This window comes from Lytechinus variegatus, chromosome 18, assembly GCF_018143015.1.
Source record: "Lytechinus variegatus isolate NC3 chromosome 18, Lvar_3.0, whole genome shotgun sequence".
In the NCBI taxonomy this organism is placed as follows: Eukaryota; Metazoa; Echinodermata; class Echinoidea; order Temnopleuroida; family Toxopneustidae; genus Lytechinus; species Lytechinus variegatus.
Window position 1 is genome coordinate 8,649,829 of NC_054757.1, and position 22,822 is coordinate 8,672,650.

A 22,822-nucleotide genomic window follows, 5' to 3' on the forward strand; every position below is an offset into this window, starting at 1 on the left:
TGACACTTCATTTCACATGACAATGACGAGATAATAAAAATATTTCAAATTTCATATAATAAAATACAAAAGAAATAGTGAGTGATGTCATCAGTTCCTCATTTGCACACCAACCGAGATGTGTATATAACTGTTTTGTGAAATGAAGCGAAACTTTAAAATGGCATAACTTTCTTATTTTACATCTGATTTTGACGAAATTTTCAGTGTTGTGCTTGTTGAATTTTTCTCTTTTTATTCAAATCAAGTTTTTGTTGGGGTGGACTTGTCCTTTAATAATGTTTTGTTGTATATTATCTTTGTATCTTGTATATTTTGAAATTCTGATTATAATGTGAATGCAGAAATGAAATAAAATAAAGTATAATAAAAGTCATGCTTAACCCTAAAGACTGGGGGGAGAGTCTGATTCATACTTAAAGGACAAGTCCACCCTAAGAAAAAGTTGATTTGAATAAATAGAGAAAAATCCTGTAAGCATAACACTGAAAATTTCATCAAAGTCAAATGTAAATAAGAAAGTTATGACATTTTAAAGTTTTGCTTAATTTCACAAAGTTATATGCACATTCTGGCTGGTATGAAAATGAGGAGACTATGATGTCATCCACTAACAGTTTCTTTTGTATTTTATTAAATGAAATATTCTAATTTTCTTCTCATTGTCAAGTGATAAAACGATTAATTCCTCCCTGAACATGTGGAATTAGCATTATTTAATCCTATATGGTTCAGTCAAGTTGGTCCTTATTCTATTCAAATCTATAAGAAATTAAATATTGTATAATTCAAGCAATAAAAAACAAAAGAAATAGTGAGTGATGGACATAATCAAGTCACCTAGTCGTGCATATCACCGTTTTGTGAAAAATAAGCGAAACTTTTAAATGTCATAACTTTCTTATATTACATCCGATTTTGATGAAATTTTCAGCACTATGCTAGTTTAATTTTTCTCTATTTATTCAAGTCAGCATTTTCCTGTGGACTTGACCTTTAAGTGCCAATGTGGACATGATATTTAACATGTAATATTATTGATTGGTATGTGGAAGAGTCCATCACCAGGGGCCCTGTTTCATAAAGCTTGTTATAATAACAAATTTGCAATAGCAGTTGGAACCTACTGGAATCCTTCGATTTGATTGGCTGATAGTAAATTTGCTATAGAAATTGTAAATTTGTTATTATACAACTCCCAAGAATGTTCTGTAATCTGATTGGTCCAAATCAGATCACATGATATTCAGCATATTGCACTATTGCATCCAAAACGCACTATCCTGCACTCTGATGTCATACCAAAAGTACTATCCTGCACTCTGACATCAGAGTGCAGGATAATGCGAGGTCTGGAATTATCTAGAATTTAGATAGAATGTAGCATTTGGTGCAACTCAGTAACATGGGGCCTAAATAAAGAACTCTGTGCTCGATTCGCCAAATGGATATACCGCACTCAGTCCTGCGGACCTCGGTGCGGTTTACCCATTGGCTCTTCTCGCACATCGTTCATTATTTGGCCCTGCATGCACGAGCTTACGTGCATTATTTGTATACTATAACAAGTTTTTATGAAACGGGACCCTGAGCTTGATCTGACCCATGTGGTATGTGATGCACATACAACTGGGATATCAATTGCAACATCCTCTGGACATCTAACTTACATTTGACATCACGGAGACTGGTGTCCTGAACCCTTTCTTCCTCCCTCTTCCACCTACCCCTTCTGGAAAGACATCTCCCGACTGTGTCTGGGAACCACTCTTCCCCATTGCAGTCCCATCACCATTCAAGTTTGCATGATGTAGATGGTGCAGAGATAGCACATGTTGTCTGCGATTGACTACAAAGATTTACCAAAAATGGACATGATAAAAAGGAATAAATACAGAGTTTAAAAAGATGTAGAGTGGTGCTAAAAATTTAGTGAACACCACAAGACAATAAACATATCTAAGTGTTCAAGTTCTGCCAGCTTTTATATATTTCATTGTAAAATCAGGTGATAAGATATTACATTCAATTCATTTTCTTTCTCTGGGCCTTGCCGGACATTGTAGTGCTGTTGTCTACAATCAACACTCGGCATGCAGGAGTGCATTTTCTGGTAGCTTCACTATTTTTTTAGTACCACTGCAGCTTGATGAATTTAGCTATATTTGATGCAAAATCATAGTGAAATAGTGACCATAGTCAGCCTGCTTTTCAAAACTTATAGAATCATCAAACCACTTTAATCGTGCATTGATCTTAATATTGATAAATCTGGGTAGCTTGAGGTTCAAATGGACAATTATTTAAATATCTAGAATTCATAATTGTATAATTCGGAATGGGTTCAATATTATCAATATCAAAGGATTTAAAAGCCCAAATCAACAGTAGATATAGCATACTATTAACAGGGCACATGAAATGTTTCACAAAAAAAAACACATCCGGGGCCCCATCTTACAAAGAGTTATGATTGATCCAATCAATCATTACTCTATGAAAATCCATCAGCGTCATAATTTTTTCTACAGGAAATTTTCAAAATGTCTTTTGTAAGCAAAGGAGAACACACCAAATTGTCAAGAAATCAAAGAATTTATGGATATACATTCATATCTAAAGAAAGTTTAAACAAATATGCATTTTATATGTTGACTTTACTGGCTTTCCATAGTCGCTATTGATCGGATCAATCGCAACTCTTTGTTAGACAGGCCCCAGAAATGCAATTAACTTTTGAGCAAAATCAAATGGAAATGATAAGATTTATGAATGAATTAAAAGTAAAATTGAAAAATGCAATCAGCTTCGTGTTTGGAAACCAGAAGATCAGGCATAATACCAGTATGCAAGCCATTGGGAAAATCTGGCATTCTATACTGCATGTAAGATCAGCTTCAAGGATATATAACAACAGTTATGGCCTAACATAAATGTAAGCTACCTTGCACATCTAACTGTCCTACTCCTAAACTGTTCTGTAGTGTCCCTACTCTAAATTCATTGCTTGGTTCATAGTGCTTTCTCGACTGTGCAATGTTTCCCGTAGAGTGCAAACTATCTTCTGTAAGTTGGAGAAATCTGTTAATCTCGTCACTCCTTTGCTTCGGAGCGGAAGCTCTGTTGCCATGTAGATCATCAGTGATCCAATCATTATGTCTTTTCTCCAGCACGTCCAGTTTTGACTGTCCTGGCTTATTTTCAATATGTACCATGTCTAAGACTGATGCCAGCTCTCGATCCTCACAATAATGCTGATTTAACTTCACCTCCTTATGTCTATGAGGTACCCTTGTACATGCACCTGTTGGTATCATCTGCGGGAATTCATGAGAGCCTTCAAATTCTTCTTGATGCAGCTGATCCATATCACTCAATGAACATTCTCCACCATAAATGCCTTTAGAAGTGCCTCCATTCAAGGAAGCACTACGTGGATGCCTTTCTTGATTGCATTCTTGTGTGAACTCATGCTGTTCCTGTAAAAGCGATGGAGCTTCATCAGCTGAAGCACCACCGAACAGTTTCCCAAAATCCTCATCCTGCTGATTCATGCCAGACATGTCTCTTTCTGGAAAATGACCAGCGGAATGATCTTTCAATGTGTCACACACTTCATGTAATGCATCTGTGACTGTACTGCATACTGGGTAATTCTCAGCCTGCACAGCATCAATTCTCTGTGATTCTGTGTCTAGTGGTAAAGTAATGTCTTCAACTGCTTCTCTGCTGAATATCTTCGGTAAAGGCGTGTTTGGTACATCGGTTGGCTTTGAGATGAGGGGTCTGCGTTTCCAGGCCATCTTCCTCTCACCAGCCTGGGGAGTCTGACTCAAGACTCTTGATGCATTGTAATCAGCTAGTGTTTCCTGCTCCAAGGTGTCTAGAGGTTCTTTAACCATGGCGTCACTAATCTGGTCAGTTGCATCCATCTGCTTGCTTGGGCATACAAGAGAGAGTGGATTGTCCAATAAAGTCAAACTATTTTCTGGTATAATTATGTTACTACTCAAGCTTTCTTCAGGAGGAATGCAATCATCAATTGGATCATCATTTTGGGTTGTAAATAAGTCTGGAGTTTGTGACCTTTCAAAATCAATTATCAATCCAGAATGTCTCATCCTATTGGAATCACAGGTGCCACCAAGATATTGTTCGCATCTTGCCACTGGAGATGGAGGGTGCTCTGACTGTAATTTGCCAACTACACCTACATTAATATCTTGATGAATACCTGGTTCATCTGTATTTGTACTGTCAGATCCTTGTGGAGCTTTGAAAGCTGCAAGATCAATGTGTTGTTCAAGTTTTCCATGATGCATAGAACATTGGATATCATCATTGACTTGGACTTGCTTTGTAAGGCTATCAAAATGCCATCCATCATCCACCTTTATAGATGCTTTATCAGAGGAACTTGAAGCAGCATCCACTACTTTGCCTTCATTCCCATATACAACATGTTCAATTGCAGGACATGTATTTGTAGATGCTTTGTGATGTCTGTCGATTGCCTCTGATGGACCATTTATCCCTATGTCACCTCTTGAAGTATGTCTGGCTGAGCAACCAAAGGACATCCCTAAGTGTTGGCTACCAAAGGCAACCATCGCAGTGTCAGATGGCGGACTGTCTAATTGCAAAACCAGTTCAGGACTCATCAAATCCTCTCTGTAAGTTTGGACATTCCCAACATGAAAATTGGCCTCCTTTTGGTATGAGGAATTATCAATATATCTCTCTTCCTCCAAGAACACATCCTGAGATGGTGCCCTCACTGTTGAGTATAAACCAAAGACGTCTCGTTCTAGTGATTCCTCATCTCTAATCCTATTGATAGATGGATGTCTAATGGCCTTTCTGGATTGAGGTACCTGTTGGATTCTACATTTCTGAGTGGATTGGGGCAAACCATTCTGACTTATATGGACCCCAAAGAAATCATCCCACGATTGGTCATCATTTGACAAAGGAGGGTCATGTGGTCTACTCTTTATTGCATGTAGCATATTGAGAACACCCTGCGAAGGTGTATCCAAGGTGACCGGAATTGAATTTTGTCTGAGTTGAGGATCACAGTAGTTTGTTAAAACACATGGATTGGCATGGGGTACACTTGCTGATTCCCAATTCCTTAGGTTTCTATCATTATCTGACTGTCTGAATTGCAAGGAATTCCTATCTGTGGCACCATGGAACTGCTGAATTTTTCTTGTATTTCCCATAAAGGCTTGTGAGGAGCTCAGCCTCTCTGTTACTACTGGCAACATTTCATAGTCTTCTACAGTAGGTTTAAAGGAAGGGCTTTGAGGAGGTGAACGCAGACTTCCAAATGGTGCTCTTGCAGGGGTGCTACTGACCTCAAGTCTATCACTATGCATCTCAAGTTGATTACTCCATTCCTGCCTTGGTTCAAATTCTTTCTGGGTGGGAATCCCAAGGTATCCCTTGGCTAAGGGACCAAATGGTCCAGGAGCCCTTGCATCATTTACAAGAGGGGTGCTATATGGAAACATTCTTTCAGTCCCCAAAGGCAGTATTTCTTGGAAATTATAAGATTCTTGTCTTGGTAGGTACATAGAGTTGGTAGGAGTTTGTGGATTTCTTCTCACTTTTCCACTGGATACAAACTTCTTCCAGTAGATTCCATCCTTTAAAGATTCATTCTCCTGGAAAAATAACCATGAAAATAAAAGCATCGTTTAGATTTAACATACAATACAATCATGTGATAATTCATAAATATTGTGCAAATTATACAAGCATTTAATAGGAGCATCATTTATTCAGTGAGCATCATATGATAAAATGAAATATTGTGAGGATATTCAATTCTTCTACAAAGGCTGCAATAAATCATTAAATGCAGTTAAAATCAGAAACTTTTGGGAATTTTGATGCTATATTCACTTTAATTTGATATTTTCCTATAATATAAACTATTTCAGAAATTAAGGCACAGGAAATACTATTTCATTGCATGATAACTTGAGTGCACAGCTTTAGGACCCTTTCTACATCGGGCAGCAAAATCATTATCAACAGGTGTTAGGAAAACGCGGCAGGATTTTCGTATTGGTTAGTTTTGTAATATATCATTCTTTGTTAAGAATTTTTAGAATATCTACCACAAATTAGGGAAAGGTAATTTGTTCAAATATCAAATTTGGCACAGTTTTTATCATTTGCAAACACAGTGCACAGCTTTGGGTCCCCCATCATATATTTTTACACATAAAACTTATGTGCGCACTAAACAGTAAATCAGTGCTTACCTTACAAACCTTAGGCTCTTTGTTTGTTGCATTTCTTTTCACTGAAGTTTTCAGATATGAGGGGTGGGGGAGTATGGTAGATGTAGGGCTGAAAAGATGATCATCATGTAGTCTTGTATTGGGAGAAGTGCCATGGTCTGTGTAATGGAAAGAAATAATCTACAAAATTAACACCATCAAATAATGCAATGGTACTTAGTGAAGCCTGCATCAGTCTATTTTTCTGTAGGTCGAATAATCACTCAAGTCAAAAGATTTTTTTGACAAGATTATACAAGGAAACGTGTGTCATTAACTTTTTTCTTCTGTCAGTCAAATTCCTACAAGTTGAACAGATTTCTCCCAATACATGTATATTTATCTTGGGTAGATCTATTTGCAATATCACTCATAGATAATGATACCTGATTTGTTAAGAAACAGTAATACTACTTTAATCTTAAATTAATTCTGGTATGCATGCATATGACAGTGCTCAATACTAATAACAGTAAGGTTAGAAGAAAGCAGTTAACTGAGGGAAAGAAAAGAAGGTGAAAAGAGAACAAAGAAAATGTTTTATACACTTGCTGAGCTAAAACATCAAGGACTTTTCTTGGACTTCCCAAGACTAAAATTAAAGGATTCCAGGACTCCATAGATTTTAACAAGGAAAATGTAATTAAAATAGAAATTAAATGAAGAGGCTTTAATAGGAGGAAATCATAATTTGTTAACAGATTTTCGGCATTACTCCTATTTGCTTTAGATCGGTATGCTTGATCTGTAATGAAATCATAAGTCAGAAAAATAGACATTATTATAATCTTGATTGAAAACATTTTATCAAGTCAGAGATCTCTTTTTTTTGGGGGGGGGTGCGTGAAGGACTTTCCAGTTTTCAAGGATCTGTAAAAGTACCCAAGAATAAAAGTCATAGATACTCACCTACTTGTTTTGATGTATAGTTACAGAGCTGCTCAGGATGTGGCAATTCAAAGACTGGTAATACTGCCTCCTGCTTAGATCTGGGACTAGACACTGATGCTGTTGACCAGAGTTGAGGTTGCGTTGTTCTCCCAACATGACTAGCATTCCAAGAAGACCCCTCTGCTTGTTCTAAGGTTGTCCTTCCCCGACTTACATTTGAGGAAATGGTACATGGAATACTGGAGTCTCTAAATAACTGATTATCATCATAGACAGACATATTGATTCGGTCACAAATCAAATCTTCTGAGCTACATTTAGGTGTCAGAAGCTCATTAATGTTGGTTATGACCCGTTGGTAATCCATCATTGAATGTGCACTGCCAAGACCATCTCTACTGCCATTCACTTCTTTCCCAACACAATCAAAAGCATGAGCAGAAAGTTCAATTTCCGGCTCAGGAGTTGTGCATTCTCTAGTAAGATGATCTCCTGGAGATACTTTACCTGCCATGTTAACTTGTTCATATCGTTCATCTTCCTGCAATATGGATGTTTCATGGTCAACTGTAATGGAAATCTCTGGGACTGACTGCTCACTTTCATGTAGCTCTGGTATAGTGGTAGGATCAAAGCAGCTTGACACTTCTCTCTGTGTTGAATGCTCGGTCATTGGACATCCTCCATGTTGACTTTCATAATGACTTTGTGTCTTGGTAATTTCGCAGTCTGGGACCACAGCATCAACATTCTGGGAAGGTGATGCTAAAGGATCAGTGTCACCTTGGGAGAGGGGGATCTTGTCTATGTCTTGGCAATATAGTGTTGGGTCTGTATTTCTTTGTGTATCCTGTGAAAAATCCAAGGTATCCATGGAAGTTACAGAGGACTGTTGACTGTTCATGCCTTTGAGCACCAAGTCACTGTAGTACAGGACTTGATAATCGAGTTCATGATCTGGATGAGCTGTATCTGCATTGTGCATATGAGCTTCCACATTGTACTCTTTAGGTATCTCACTTTGATCAGAGTTGACTTCACAAAGACTGACCTGAGCAGCATCAACATAATGGCATGAAGATTCCTGAATGACAGGAGAGCTTTTCACAAAACCATTATCATGCTTCATGTCTTTCCTTGAAAACTCCTCTCCATTATTGCTGGAATGATTATCAGCTCCATAGCTCACCTGACCAACAGCAATTATTGGAGGTGTAAAACAGTGGTGTGCTCCATCTTTGATATTACTGCCTCTATCTTCAGCATGCATCTCTGGTATTGGGGATGGCTGGACAACATCAGTTGCCACCTTGACACTCACATTGTCATTTACAGGGTTTTCAAATGTGTCATCAGCGTTTAAAATGGCAGAAAAACAATCGGGACATTCATCACTCTTCTCAGATTTACCTTCATCATCAAGATCTCTAAGGGCTTTTGGACATGGAGATTTCTGGTCAAGTTCAGTTGTGTTTTCTATAGCAACTTTATTAGGATTTCTACAAGTATCTACTGTGTCCTCTACATGTACATTGTCTTCTTTTAGACCATACATGTATACGGCTTCAAGCTTTGGGGACTTTGTTACAATTGAAGTATCCTTGAAGCCATCAGAGAGGTTAATACCAATATCTCCAGAGGTTTTATCTGAACCATCATTACATTCGGAATCAGCAATCTTGTCCGTACATATACCTTGATCTGATAGTGCTACCATGCTCTGAGAATTGTCAGCATTCATTTCAGTCTGAGATCCATTTGCTTCAATGGACAGGTCTTGAGACAAAGCATCTGGATCAAAGTCAATCTGGAAGCATACATCCATACTATCGGTGTGTGATTTGCCAGGAGACTGACCAGGTTGCATGTTCGGTGTAGATTCCTGTCCACTCCGGGACATATATGGCGATGGTTGCTTCATGGTTCCGAGTGCTTCCTTGGATGTTTCATCACTACCAGTAATAATGTCTTCATTCTGAGAGCCAGATGGTTCTGTCTGAAAAGCTTCTTCCTCCATAAACTTTGTATTTCCTGATGCATATGTTTCCCTCTCTTGATCATCTATACCTGTACCTATGCCCTTTTCTTGATCAAAACTACTGTAAGTTATAGCTGATGAGACTAACTCATCATTACTTATATCTGGTAACACAGGATCCTTAGAACTTCTTTCATCCTGACTTTTTTTCTTAATCTGCTCAGCTGCTGTTGCTGATGGACAATGTGTACTTTCTTGGCTGTCTACTATATCATCTACATCCCTATTCATCACACTTGTATTTTCCTGTAAACTTGTCACAGTGATAAAAGGGTCCCTAAGATCTTTGCTTTGTAAATAACATGTACATGTACACTTGATGCTATTGCATTTCCTACATGCCTTGTGCTCTAATTCAGAACTTGATTCTACATGTACTTCACATTGTTTAGTAGCCTTGACAGTCTCTAAAGCTAAAGAAGGAGAAAAATGCAGGAGAAACACTATTTGTAACTTTTATATATTTCCTTGGAAACTCTTGAACAGATTTCGAAAGATCATACAACTGGATTTTCAATTAGAATTAGCGTTTATCATAAATGATGCACTAATAGTACTAACAATAACATGAACAAAAAAATGTAAAAACTATGCAGCTACATGTAAACTCAACAAAGGCCAATTCTATGAAATATGTAGGCTACTGCTACATCCAACCCCTTATATGTGGGACCTTACTGAAATGATTTATATCAGTACTTTCCAAATTTTATAAAAAAAAATTATAATGCTATTTCATCAATGGCTTCAGCAGTTCATGAAGAGAAGAAAGATTGGAGAAAAGTGGGGGTTGGATGCAGAAAAAGTTGATAATTTATAAACTATATAAGCTAGAAACAAGGGGCATATACATAATATGCCTTGCATTATACTTAAGAAAAAAACCAATTCAACATACCTGCTTCCTCAGGCAAACAATAATCTTGGTGCTGGTTTTGGCTAAGTACCGGATTCCCCTGGGCAATTCTAGGCTCATCATGAACTCCAGTTTTATTATGCCAAGCTTCAGAATTTTGATCACTTACAATGTTCGCCCTCATTAAATTGTTTTCACTGCGTATGCTGACATTGTGTGATGTTCTATGCAATGGAGGAATTCTAAGTTCCCTGGAAGTATGTAAGGGACTGTCTGACTTGTGTGATTCTGTACTGTGGGACAAAGGATTATCCCACACGGCCTGCTCTGCCACCAATGGTTCTGCAGAACTCCCAGTTTCTTGGTAATTATCCAGAGAGGTATGTACTGGCTGCTGAGGTATGGATATTGTCTGAGAACTAGGAACCCCTGCAGATACTGTAGATGGATGTGTTACTACATTTGCAACTTCACTTTGAGTAGTATTCTGCTTCAAAGGAGGCTGGAAAGACTTGTTTCCTTTACCAAGCAAAGCAAGAATCCTAGAGGTGCTCCGCTTGGCACCCGCAGCAGCATGGGCTTTGGTTTCTCCTTGCAGCCTAGTCTCCACACAATTCAGATTCATTCCTGGCCTACCTGGACCAACTGAAAGATCTCCTTGATGTTCAAGAGATGTTCTCACAAGAGTCTGATTGGTTGAACCAGGAACATTTAAGTTTTCAGACTTGTTCCCAGCACATGACTTTGTCCTAGGTGGATCACCAGTAACATTTATCTTAAAGCTTTCTTGTAACTGATTTTCCACTCGATGCCCACTTACATCTAGGGCCATAGCAGTCATATCTTCAGGATGTGGTGAGAAGCCAGCATCTGCATTGTGACTTGACGATGTCTTATTGTAATCACTATTCCATTCCTGTGATTCTCCTTCAAAGTCGCTCTTAATATCATTAGGATCATAGATAGGTGCCTTGCTTCTCACAGCATTTTGGATTTGGGGGTTGGAGACTGCATATGCCATATTGCTTTGAGAGGACTTGACAGTACTTTTTCCATACATGTTCAAGATATCTGGACCCTGAGAAGATGCCCCAGTATTGCTGAAAGGAGAACTGAACAGTGAAGACCTCGGACTTCCAAACCCTGTTGACCGAGGCACATTCTGAGTACCCTGCATCTGTTGGGGATTATCTTTCTCCGGACTTGGTCTCTTGTTGACTTGCCTTGGGGGTACGAATCCCTGCAATATCAAATATAAAAACTCCATCAATGCAACAAAATAAATGTATAAATACTGATCACAAAAAAATTAAAAATCATTAATAATTCATTCAATATGGCTGCCCCCTAAGCCTTGTTCACCTAGTTAATAAGATTTATGGAAGTTTCTTTCTTGGAGAACTACTGAACATTTGAAAATCATCAAAACAAAACTTCTGGGGTCCATTTCATAAAGAGTTACAACTGTTGTAACTTAGCCATTATGGCAACTACCATGGCAACAGGGCTCAGCAGCCAATCACAATCGATGGTAGTTGCCATAATGGCAAAGTTACCGCAGTTGTAACTCTTTATGAAACGGGCCCCTGGATTGCAAGTCTGGAATACAAACTCCAAAACTAATGATGAATACATACAAATTATTCCCCTATCAAACAGGTCAATTGTATGATTTTTTTCTACATCTTATCTGTGCCGACTTACCCTGGCCTGACCCCTAAAGGTTACTATAATGCCCATAGATAATTTGAAAACACCAGACCTAAACACAGAGCTACAACAACTATTTGTATGCAAGTTTAATGCATCGTTTCCGAGCTATAAGCTAGGGATTCCTGAAACATCCGTCTTTTCAATTGACACTTTCAAATCTCCTGATGGTTGTAGTTCTTTCATGAGTGGATGGTGGCTACAAGATATTTTGCTGTATTGCACAACCTGAAAACTTTACAGAAGTTGCAAAGACTGACAAGTGTTTTAATAGCAATATACTACTACTAAGTACTACTACTAATAATAGTAATAACAGAATTCCTGTAACATTGCAAATTAATTTGCTCACCTTTCTATAACATTTACATTTAGCACATCAAAATGATGCCATGGCAAGCCTTACATGAATTTACATGAAATACAAAATTGATGGTTTGGTAGGTAAAAGAATTACTTACTGTTCTCTTTCTCTTCAAGGGCTGTCTTCTCGGAACCTGGGCAGGAGGTACCAGTATGTGATCTGGTTTCTTTTCCATAGCCAGATCATGACTTAAAGGTTCAGATTTCTGTGTATCAGAAGATGCAATTTCTTCAATGTTGATCAAGTATTTCTCGCTCTCAAGCTCCTCTCCAATAGCAGCCTGCACATGTGAGAGATAAACACAAATGAGAACATTGCAGGAAAAATGTCACAATAGTCAACAACTTTAACTCTAGAAAAAGAATTTAAGCTGTACAGGAAGTGACCATTCGAAGAGGTCTCCTCTTTAAAATAAAAGTACATGTACAGTATGACTAACCTATAAAGAATATCAAAATCCATTTATGGAAGAAATGATAACTTCTCTACCCTGTGATATGTCTGAATCATTTGTGTCAACACTGCCAAACTTCAGCGTAGAGGTCATAATCCAATAGCATTTAATTCTTAGCCTAAATGTAAAATCAAACTGCAACCTTGACCCACAAGAGATGAAATGAGCAAAATTTGGTTTGTTGTTGACATTCTTCATTGCACCTTAATCATGCAGAGTTTCTGTTACAATTCCTGTATTTATGATCATGTAAAGAACTTGATGAGAAAAGCATTTTACCTGGTTCACCTTTATATGAACTTGATCCAGCCTTTTGTTTCCTTCTCCAATTAGTACTGCTTTAGTTCCTTGCTCGCTAATTTTGAGGACACCATCTTGCCATACCTTCGCCTTTTTTCTCTTCTGATGGGTGTATAAAACCTTCATTGGAAAAACAGGAAGCAAGATACAACCAGTTATACTTGGCAAACATATTCCTCAATTTCAGTGCTCAAACTTAACTTGACCTTAGTAAATGAAGAGGCTTTCTTATAGGAGGAAATTATAATTTGTTAACAAATTTTTGGCATAACTCCTATTTGTTTAAGATCAGTATGCTCGATCTGTAATGAAAATCATATTATAAGTCAGAAAAAATTGGAACCAGTGGGATTCGAACCTGCCATCTACAGCTTTCCGGGCAGCGACTCAACCACCAGGCTATTCTGGTTCACGGCTAAGCCACGATGAACTGGAATTCAAATACCCTCGAACCTCTTCTTTCTGACTCATTAATATTCGAATATTGGAATCCGCCATGGACAATAGATAGTAAATGAAGAGGCTTTTTTATAGGAGGAAATTATCATTTGTTAACAAATTTTGGCATAACTCCTATTTGTTTAAGATCAGTATGCTCGATCTGTAATGAAAATCATAAGATCAGTATGCTCGATCTGTAATGATCTGACTTTCTGACTTATGATATTATGATTTTCATTACAGATCGAGCATACTGATCTTATGATTTTCATTACAGATCGAGCATACTGATCTTAAACAAATAGGACTTGATGTATGCCGAAAATTTGTTACCAAATTAACTTGACCTTCTTTATTAAACAGCAATCATGGTAAAGTTCCTCCTGGGTAGAGGAAACTTGACAAATGTGGATGCCTTGCCAATATATATCAAATGAATGAAATATAAATATGGATATGTACAAAGACAGGTAAGTCTGTCTTTTTAAGGTAGGAAACATTGCAATTTGGGGGAAAATATGGTGAGGGTCATTTATTATGGAAATTTTTAATAAAAATCAATAGTTATAAGAGACCAACTTGTCTGCATGGAAGGAGAAATTTAAGAAATACAAATGGAAAACGTTTCATCGAAACAGTGAATAAAAATGATGCAGAATGTGTAATCTTCTTATTATCCTATTATTCTTTTGTCACTATCACAAATGAAAGAATATCAACATCTAATCTCAAAGGAATGGTAGATTCATTCGGTGCTTGCCTGTATATTGGCTATTTGGCTTTTTTATTTTAATTTAAATGAGTTATCCAGTCAAGAGATATACAAAGATGTTTGTGTTTACTTACAATATACTCTCTTGCCGCCATGATTACTTCCTCAGTTGCAGTTGTAGCAGACCAACAATACTAATCATCTGGGACATGGCGCTGGTTGGCACATGGCAGTTACATAATTGAGAATGACTTTATAATCTGTCGGCATCTTCTATGTACTATTTGCTGCAAACCTGAAAAATATGAATAAGATACACTATTTGTGAGGTTTTACTTCCAAATGACTTTTCACTATACCATAAACATTTGTAATTGTTTTCGTGTTATTTGATACTGAGATGAAACTACTCTTTTGACAAAGATTTCCTTGGCGTTCTTTTTCGTTTGACAGGCATTGAAAATACATTAATCTTCTTGATCCTTTCTTTTTTAACGTTGCTACGAGAAAACACTAAGCATCCCATTGTACCTCACCACCTGATCGTGCACCGGCTTGGATTTCATTGATCATAGGTCATGCAAAACAGTCAGCCTAGATACACTGCGAGTTAGTAGATTACTTTGGATATGTTTTGGGACCGACTGAACATTTCAAAATATTTGCTGACAATGAAAGTCACACAGAGTTGTTAGAGTACAAGTAGCTAGAATCTTCAGTTATTCACTTCATTTTCACTAAATTAATGGGCATCTCTTTCCTCAAAAAAAGGAAAAATACTGGGTGATTTCAAGTTCAGTGTTGACCTTTTGGTGTTGGTGTTGGGTCAATTTTTACACGATTATAACACCAAACATAAAATGAAGATGGTCCTGAAAAGTCACTCACTAGTTGTTGAGATGTCAATAATGTGATCTGGATCAGTTTTACAAACTCTGAATAAGTTTTGGAGCTAGGGGAAGCAATCAAAATTTCAACACTAACACCAACACCAAGGCCAACACCGAACTTGAAATCACCCACTGAGTACAGGTTCAATGACATCCCTTTACACTGTAAACTGGTTAAATGCAATAGCCCCTTCCATTCTCATCTTTATCTCCATGAATCCTATATTTTTTTAACATAACTTTGTTCACAACCTTCGCGCGCATGCAGAAAACATAATTAAATTTAATGCGTGATTATAAATAATTATATTACATATTAATAATTATTTTATATAATCACACATTAAATTTTAGTATTTGTTAAATAATAATCTTTATCTATAAATTGTTCTTCAAAACGGCATTTTGTAACATCGCTAATCGAAGCTCCATATCAACAACGCGGTTCAAGGGTCAGACCTATTGTATTTGCTTTGTTGACAAACGGATCGAGGGATCTACACGAGATTGGTCTGGTAAGAAACCTTCAATTTTTAACCTTTTTATTAACCAATTTTTGAAACCTCTATATGCGGCATTAGGCATATGAAGGTGTAAAAATAAAAAAAAATCACTAACATTTACGTGATTTCTATCTTCAAAGATGGATTTCCTAGGGAAATCCATCTTTGCTTATATGTGGCTCTTACACACTTATGGGAGGCGGTTCAAGGCTCCATGACGAAGAAGTATATGTCAAAATATTAAAAAATATCACGAAGTCCTCAAGGCTATCTAACATACAATTCATTTATAGATCAATTCTGAGTTTATTTATATTAACAACTCATCTTACAATACATTTTACTAAGACTAAGATTCAGTTCTTTTCCACGGACCACGCTTCTCAAAATTGGCGATTTTGAGCCAGCTTTCCTCACAAGTATTAATTCACTACTGATTCTAAAACATCACAAATGCAAATTGCACATTCTTCAGTGTGACTGTGACAAATCAGGAATAGACCAGAAGCTTCAGTCTCTATTATGTTGGTTATTCCACCGAATTTCGTTGGCTCCACTGACCAATTATACAGAGACCAAATTTCTAACTCGATCTGTACAGGGACTCAATGGCCCTAAGATGTATGGTAGTGGATCGTATTACCGAACACTTTTCATGAATTCAATCATATCAAACAAATTCTCATAAAATTCACCAAACTTTCACCATAAATACACAGTTACCTACATGTACAAAATATAAATATGATGCACCACGCCGTACACCGGGGTACCGTAGTACCTCGGGGTACGGCGTTGTGCAGTGCCATCTCGTGTTGTAATAGTGTACAGTTTCATTGTTGTCATGGTGATCACGGTTGTACGATCGGTGCGACGATCATGACAATGAATGGGGACAATGATCACAACGCCTATTTCCTTTCTTTGATACAATCTAATGCCAACAATAGTAAACAAATTATGTTATACTTAAGAATTTAAGTATACTTTTCGTCAGCTATGTATGAAAATTAGAATAAAGTTATCATTTGCATGCATTAATTGTTACATAAGATCACTAAAAAGAAAAAAAAATCTGTACAAAACATTAAAATATACTTGTACACATTTTTTGGTAACCCAAGGTACAGCGCAAAAAATAAAATAAACTAGAATTTAATTCGTCATGCGGACGAATTAGGTGGTCTGTCATGATTTGTCATTCAGTGTCGGCTAATGTATGAAATAAATCATTTAGATACATTGATAATCTTGATCGTAGACATCCTAAGAATAAGTTTTGACCATTGCTAAATGTGATTATTGATGTGGTGATGACAATCGTCAGACATACATCTTCAAACAGATACATACAAGATAGATGATTATATATATATATATATTGATGGATGTAGTGATGGATAGAGCGATGGATGGATCAAGTGATCGATTGAGAGATAAATGATAGGTGGTTATATTAATAAAACATAGATAGACAGACATATAGATAGATAAATAGATAGAGACAAATAGATTGATATAGATAGATAGCCAGACAGACATACATATATAAAGATAGATAGAGACAGGCAGATAGATTGATGGATATATAGAACGATAGATAGATATACATATCAAAACAGATAGATATGTTATATTAGACAGAGAGAGGGATAGATAGACAGATACATATACAAAGTAAGTAAATAGATAGACATATATATGGATAAATAGATAGATTTATAACAAATAGCGGATGGATGGATATGATTAGATAGATATAATATACGAAAAAAGTAATTATAATCTGTTTTATTTTGCAATATTTTAGGTATTAATTATTAGAATTGTTATAACTGATCATGCACAAGAGAGTAAAAAAAAAAAAAATTCATGTTCACCCGCGGACTCGAACCCCTGCCCGCATGATTGAATGAGATGCAAGTCTGACGCCTAACCGATTGAGCTAGCATATTTCCCATAGACTTTACACGTAAGCAAATTTGAGAATTACAAGTCCAATTTTGCAAGTGAAATACGGGCATGATCCTGGCATCTGATCAAAAAATGAAGGGCACACTTCCGAAAGCTTAGAATCTAAGCTACAACATACTAAAAGCTTAAAGAAAACTGACAAGAAAAAATGGAGATATGGCTCACGAAATAGCGGAATGTCGAATCTAGTTTTGAGAAAAAGTCATGTCCCATAGAGATTACACGCAAAACACATGTGATATGAAAAAAGCAATTATAATCTGTTTTATCTTGCTAAATTTTAACTTTTATACCTTTTAATTATCATAAAGGATCATGTAAGAAGTGGCAAAAAGAAAAAAAAAAGTGAAAAAAAAAATCATGTTGTTCACCCCAGGACTCGAACCCGCGCCCTTTAGAAAGCAGTCAAAGCCACGATATTCCCCATAGAGAATACACGTAAGCAATTTTGAGAATTACAAGTCCAATTTTGCAAGTGAAATACGGGCATGATCCCGGCATCTGATCAAAAAATGAAGGGCACACTAGCGAAAGCTTAGAATCTCAGCTACAACATACTAAAAGCTTAAAGAAAACTGACAAGAAAAAATGGAGATATGGCTCACGAAATAGCGGAATGTCGAATCTAGTTTTGAGAAAAAGTCATGTCCCATAGAGATTACACGCAAAATGAGGAAAAATGACATGCCTCTTTTCATCGCTGTTTTACGCAATGATGCGTTTCTCAAAACGAAAATTAATGATTACTGAGGAGAAAGAGTACATTCTAAACTACAACATATCGAAATCTGGGCGAAAAATGATCTATATTCGAGAAGTTACAACCAAATTTGCATAAATTTGATGACGTCATTTTTGAAAAAATGAAATTTTTAGTTTAGGCGCCATTTTGATGACGTCACGATATAATTTAGGGACAATGGTGACATGAAATCGAATCTACAACTCATACTCTATCGATATATGAAAACAAAATTGGGGGTCAACGGACTATTTAAAGAGCTACAGTGAATTTGCAATAGGCATGTTTTTGCCCATATATGGCCTATAGTGAGAGCTCGCGCGCACACGTGCTGCAAAGTTTAACGGGTGTTAATTTCGTTATTAATGGTCGTAGAAGGTTGATCAAGGTATCAAATTGTTCAGAATTTTATTATCAATGAAATGATGTAAAAAAAAAAAACGGTGATTTTGCGTTGCGTTTAGGCGTTACGCGCGTGCATGCGTGTGTGCGCGCCAAATTTTGAAATGCTTAAAATGACCTGAAACGTACTCTCGTTAGGTCAACAAGTGATTTTGAGAATTTTGAAATTTTGACGCACGCGTACGCGCGCGTCGTGACCTCCAGGTGACCTTTGATGACATGACCTAATGACCCTTAACTTGAAGTTGATGTGATGTTAATTTGATTGATTTCTGATAATTAATAATGGAGATATGATTGATAATGTGATTTTACAAAATGGCGCCTAGATGACGTCATCATGACCTGATGACCTTGAAAAGCTTATTTTGACGTGTCCATGACAGATCCTATGTATGACGAAAAAATCAGCAAAATTGATTCAGCCGATTCGGAGAAAAGTTGGCGACAAGAAAATCCGTAAAAATAAAGAAAGTAAGAAAGAAAGAAATAAGAAAATTCTGACGAAATTAAGAGGTGATCTGTCAAAGACAGACCACCTAATAATTCAACAAAATGGAGGATTATTATTTGGTACCCCAGGGTACCAAAAACTGCATCATATGTAAAAATTTTGCTGAAATCGTTTTTCCTTTATTCGATATTAGCTTCCAATCGGACACCTCTTCGCATGGGAAATATTTTGGTCACTTGAAAAAGGTATCGTATTACCAAACGTGTGTTTTCTATAGGAAAAGTTGAGAAAACAACAAAAATCACAGATGAGCTATTTTGACCATATATCATTATTTTTAAAACTTTTGAAAATGTGTTTTTGACAATTTTTCATCATCTTTCTATTCAAGTTCTCTTTGCTTTGGATGTTGCAAAATTTTGAGCATATGAAATTATTTTCTGATGCGTACAGGCATGGATGCATATGATGCGCGCGTTCGGTAATATATAAGGCCGGTCGTTAATACAATCACTCACTATACCGGTAGATCTATTACTAAGTACGGATTAAACCAGGAAAATGGGAGTTGCGCAACAGCCAAAGTAGAAACTACGTCACTGTTTTTTTTCCTTTAAATTTATCTTTCCCGTTTTGGTGCATTTTAGGCCAAAATGGAAAAATAATCTTTATTTTGGTCCCGTTCTTTTAATACATTTTTATGAAATAAAGACAAGAATCTATGATCCCATTTGGGGGGATTTCGCATTGTTATTTTTGTTAACTCGTAATTTCTAAAAAGTAATGGCGGCTGCAGCCTGCTCGACCACGAACCGTCTGTGCACAAAGAGAATTTTTTTTTTAATGTTAAAAAACTCCTAGAAACAGACGGCTGCCAGCTGTCTAAACTCTACTATATTACACATCTTTCCATTCATCGCTTTCAATTTCATGCTATTTGTCATGTCAGTCACTGTTTCAGTCTTGGCAGACAAATTTCAAAATAAGGTCCTTTGCTTTTCACACTGCACTTTTTGTCCTAAATTGGTGGGGCTAAGGGGGGGTCTTAGCCCCACCAATTTCCCGGGGTTAAGCTTAGCCCACTTCGTTTTCACACTACGTTTTAGCAAAGTGGGCTAGCACGGTAAATAGTACGGTACTATCTGGCCCTGCAAAAAAAGCAGGGTTAGCCGGCTTGTGTTGCTAGCACCACAATTGCGGTGCTAAGAGATGCAGTGTGAAAACGAAACAGGGCTAAGGAAAGTGGGGCTAAGCATTAGCCAATCACAGAAGTCGAATTGCACGTTAATCACGCTCTGTATGGTAAAATCATCAATATTCATGAGCTGAGGGATAGTCCGGGGTTAAGGCTTGACCATGGTTGAGCAGATAGTATGGGGTTAAGAAAGACAGTGTGAATAAAAAAAAAGACAGTATGGGGTTAAGGATAGTCCGGGGTTAAGGATAGTATGGGGTTAAGGAAATGCAGTGTGAAAAGCATACAAGTCTCATATCTTGCTAATTGTGGCTTTCTTTTCGTATAAATATCATCAAATCGGTTTAATACTGTGATCAAAATTAGGAGGAAGAGAATAGAAAGAGGTATAAAAATGGAATAAAGGGGAAAAGGGTGTATAGAAACAGGTAGAATAATAGGGACTATATTTGGTAATAAAGACATTAGAAAAGAGGGAAAAAGGAGACAGAAATTGTGTACTTAAAGGGGAAATATGACTATTATATTTCTATATTTTCTGTTATTGTTAGCATCATAAACTATTTTGTTTTTGCACACTATTTTGACAATAATGAGATTGCCAAATCACGGTAGATAAAGCATTGTGAAGGGGTGAATTAAACCTTGTTTCTGACAATGAAAAAATAATCATAGACCCCTTAGTATTCAAATGAATATAGAATAGTGGGTGATGCCATCGTTTTCCCCACCTATAAAAACTTAAATGTCATAACGTTTGTATATCCAATTTTAATATTAATTTCGTTTTTTTTTAATTATGCTTGTTTGATTTTCAAAATATTTTTATTCAAATCAGCTTTTTGTTGAAGATTTCTCATATAAATGAAAACTATTCAGTTTTTAAAATAAGTAGGATTAAGTTTAAGAAGACCCCCTCTTATCATGGCCCTGAGACAGAGGCAAATAAAATATTGTAAAAAAACAAAGAAAAAAAAGAAGCTACAGATGAATTCAAAATAGGGGGATGTGACATTCAGAACACGTTTGAAAAAAGGAGAAAAGCTTAAAGGTACAATAAATGAGAGAGAAAGGGACAAGACTATTTCAACAACATAACAAACCAAATCTCCGATGCAAATACTTTTTTTTATTTTCAGCAAAAATTCTTTATATCATGATCATGGTGCAGTGCACCTGCAGCAGCCGGGCGCTGCGCTACAAGCCAGCAAAGTGAAGAGACACTGCGCGCTAGGAGAAAATTTTATGTTTGTAAGACTAGTAGGAGCGCATTTGATTGGCTAATAGTACAGCGTAGGGGAGTAGCCTAAAAAAGTAATCTAAGGGCAGGCAAGGGACAAAATTGAGCGCTTTTACTAGTTTTCAAATTTCAATAAATAGCGCTCCATTAAATAGGTTACTATAACTAGAGGAAACTTACGAGACTTTTCAGAATATCCCCCAGTGCGCCGGCTGCCAAGGCCAAGCGAGCGACGACCCGGACCAGCCGACCGCGACCGACCAGGGCAGGGTCCAGGTAGACCAAAAGCTTCGGTCTCTGTTTTGTTGGTTGTTCAGCTGAACTTCGTTGGCTTCACTCACCAAATACAGAGACCGAAGTTCTAGCGCGATCTGTACAGGGGACTCAATGGCCATGTTTATGTACCGCTACTTAAGATCGGATAAAACGGGGAAGTGAATTTGCGAGACAGCCGAGGTAAGTCACTGTTTTTGTTCCTTTTAACTTCATTTTTCTCTGTTTTTCGGCAATTGATGCCACGAGTGAATATAAATTTGCACTCTGGTCACTATAATTTTCGAAATTTTTATTAGGCCTAAAGACAAAAATTGAAAAGCCCCGACGGGGCCTTTTTTGCATTGCAAGTCATGATGGTGGCTGCACGATCGATAGCGAGCCGTCTGTGTACGAGGAGAAATTTAAAAAAATGTTAAAAAACTCCTCGAAACAGACGGCTGCCAGCTATCTAGGTCCAGGCTGAGCCAGAGGCAGAGCATACTGGCATCGTCAGTCCATGTCACTTGTCAGCTCAGTGAGTCAGTGGAGCCTGGCCTTGGGCTTGGCTAACCCAGCCCAGGGGCAGGGAGCTCCCGCCCGCTTCGGGGGCGGAAGCTCCCTGGGTTAGGCCCGGCCTGCGCCGGGAATCGAATCGAGGCGCCGCCTCAGAATGTTTTCCAGGGCAAGGTCGGATCCATCTAATCTATTGATTTAATTCATAATCTTAAACATGGCAATTCATGGGGAAATTAACACAGCCTTACCATCATATTCAAATCCATGAAGAATTACAGATTTAGTCTACTTGTCGCATCCAGCAGACCTGCAGCAGACCGATGTTTCCGTCCGAGCATTTTAACTTTGCCGCCATGATGATGCACAATCATGACGTCATCGGATCGATACAGTTCGCTTGACAGTACAAAACACTGTGAAAATTGATTGAATCCCAGATAATTTATTTTAAAAAATCGGACCATAATACAGACGGAATACAGATAGCCTGCAAATTATATACAACAGCAAATATACTGCCTGCTTTTCTAATAGATTCCAATATTTTGTAAGTGAGATCCATGAAATCTACCTCCCTTTATTCACACTTTTA

At 37.2% G+C, this 22,822-nt stretch overlaps 1 protein-coding gene across 1 annotated transcript in view; it reads right to left on the reverse strand.

Annotated features, from left to right (window-relative positions):
* Positions 1-22,601, reverse strand: part of LOC121431584 (protein ZGRF1-like) — a 43,098-nt gene extending 20,497 nt beyond the window's left edge. Inside the window, 6 exon segments of the mRNA XM_041629131.1 lie at positions 1,671-1,849; positions 10,121-11,318; positions 12,250-12,432; positions 12,886-13,026; positions 14,194-14,354; positions 22,479-22,601. Of these exon segments, the coding sequence (XP_041485065.1) occupies positions 1,671-1,849; positions 10,121-11,318; positions 12,250-12,432; positions 12,886-13,026; positions 14,194-14,214 (1,722 nt within the window). The 5' untranslated portion in view covers positions 14,215-14,354; positions 22,479-22,601.
* Between the last annotated feature and the right edge of the window lie 221 nt (positions 22,602-22,822).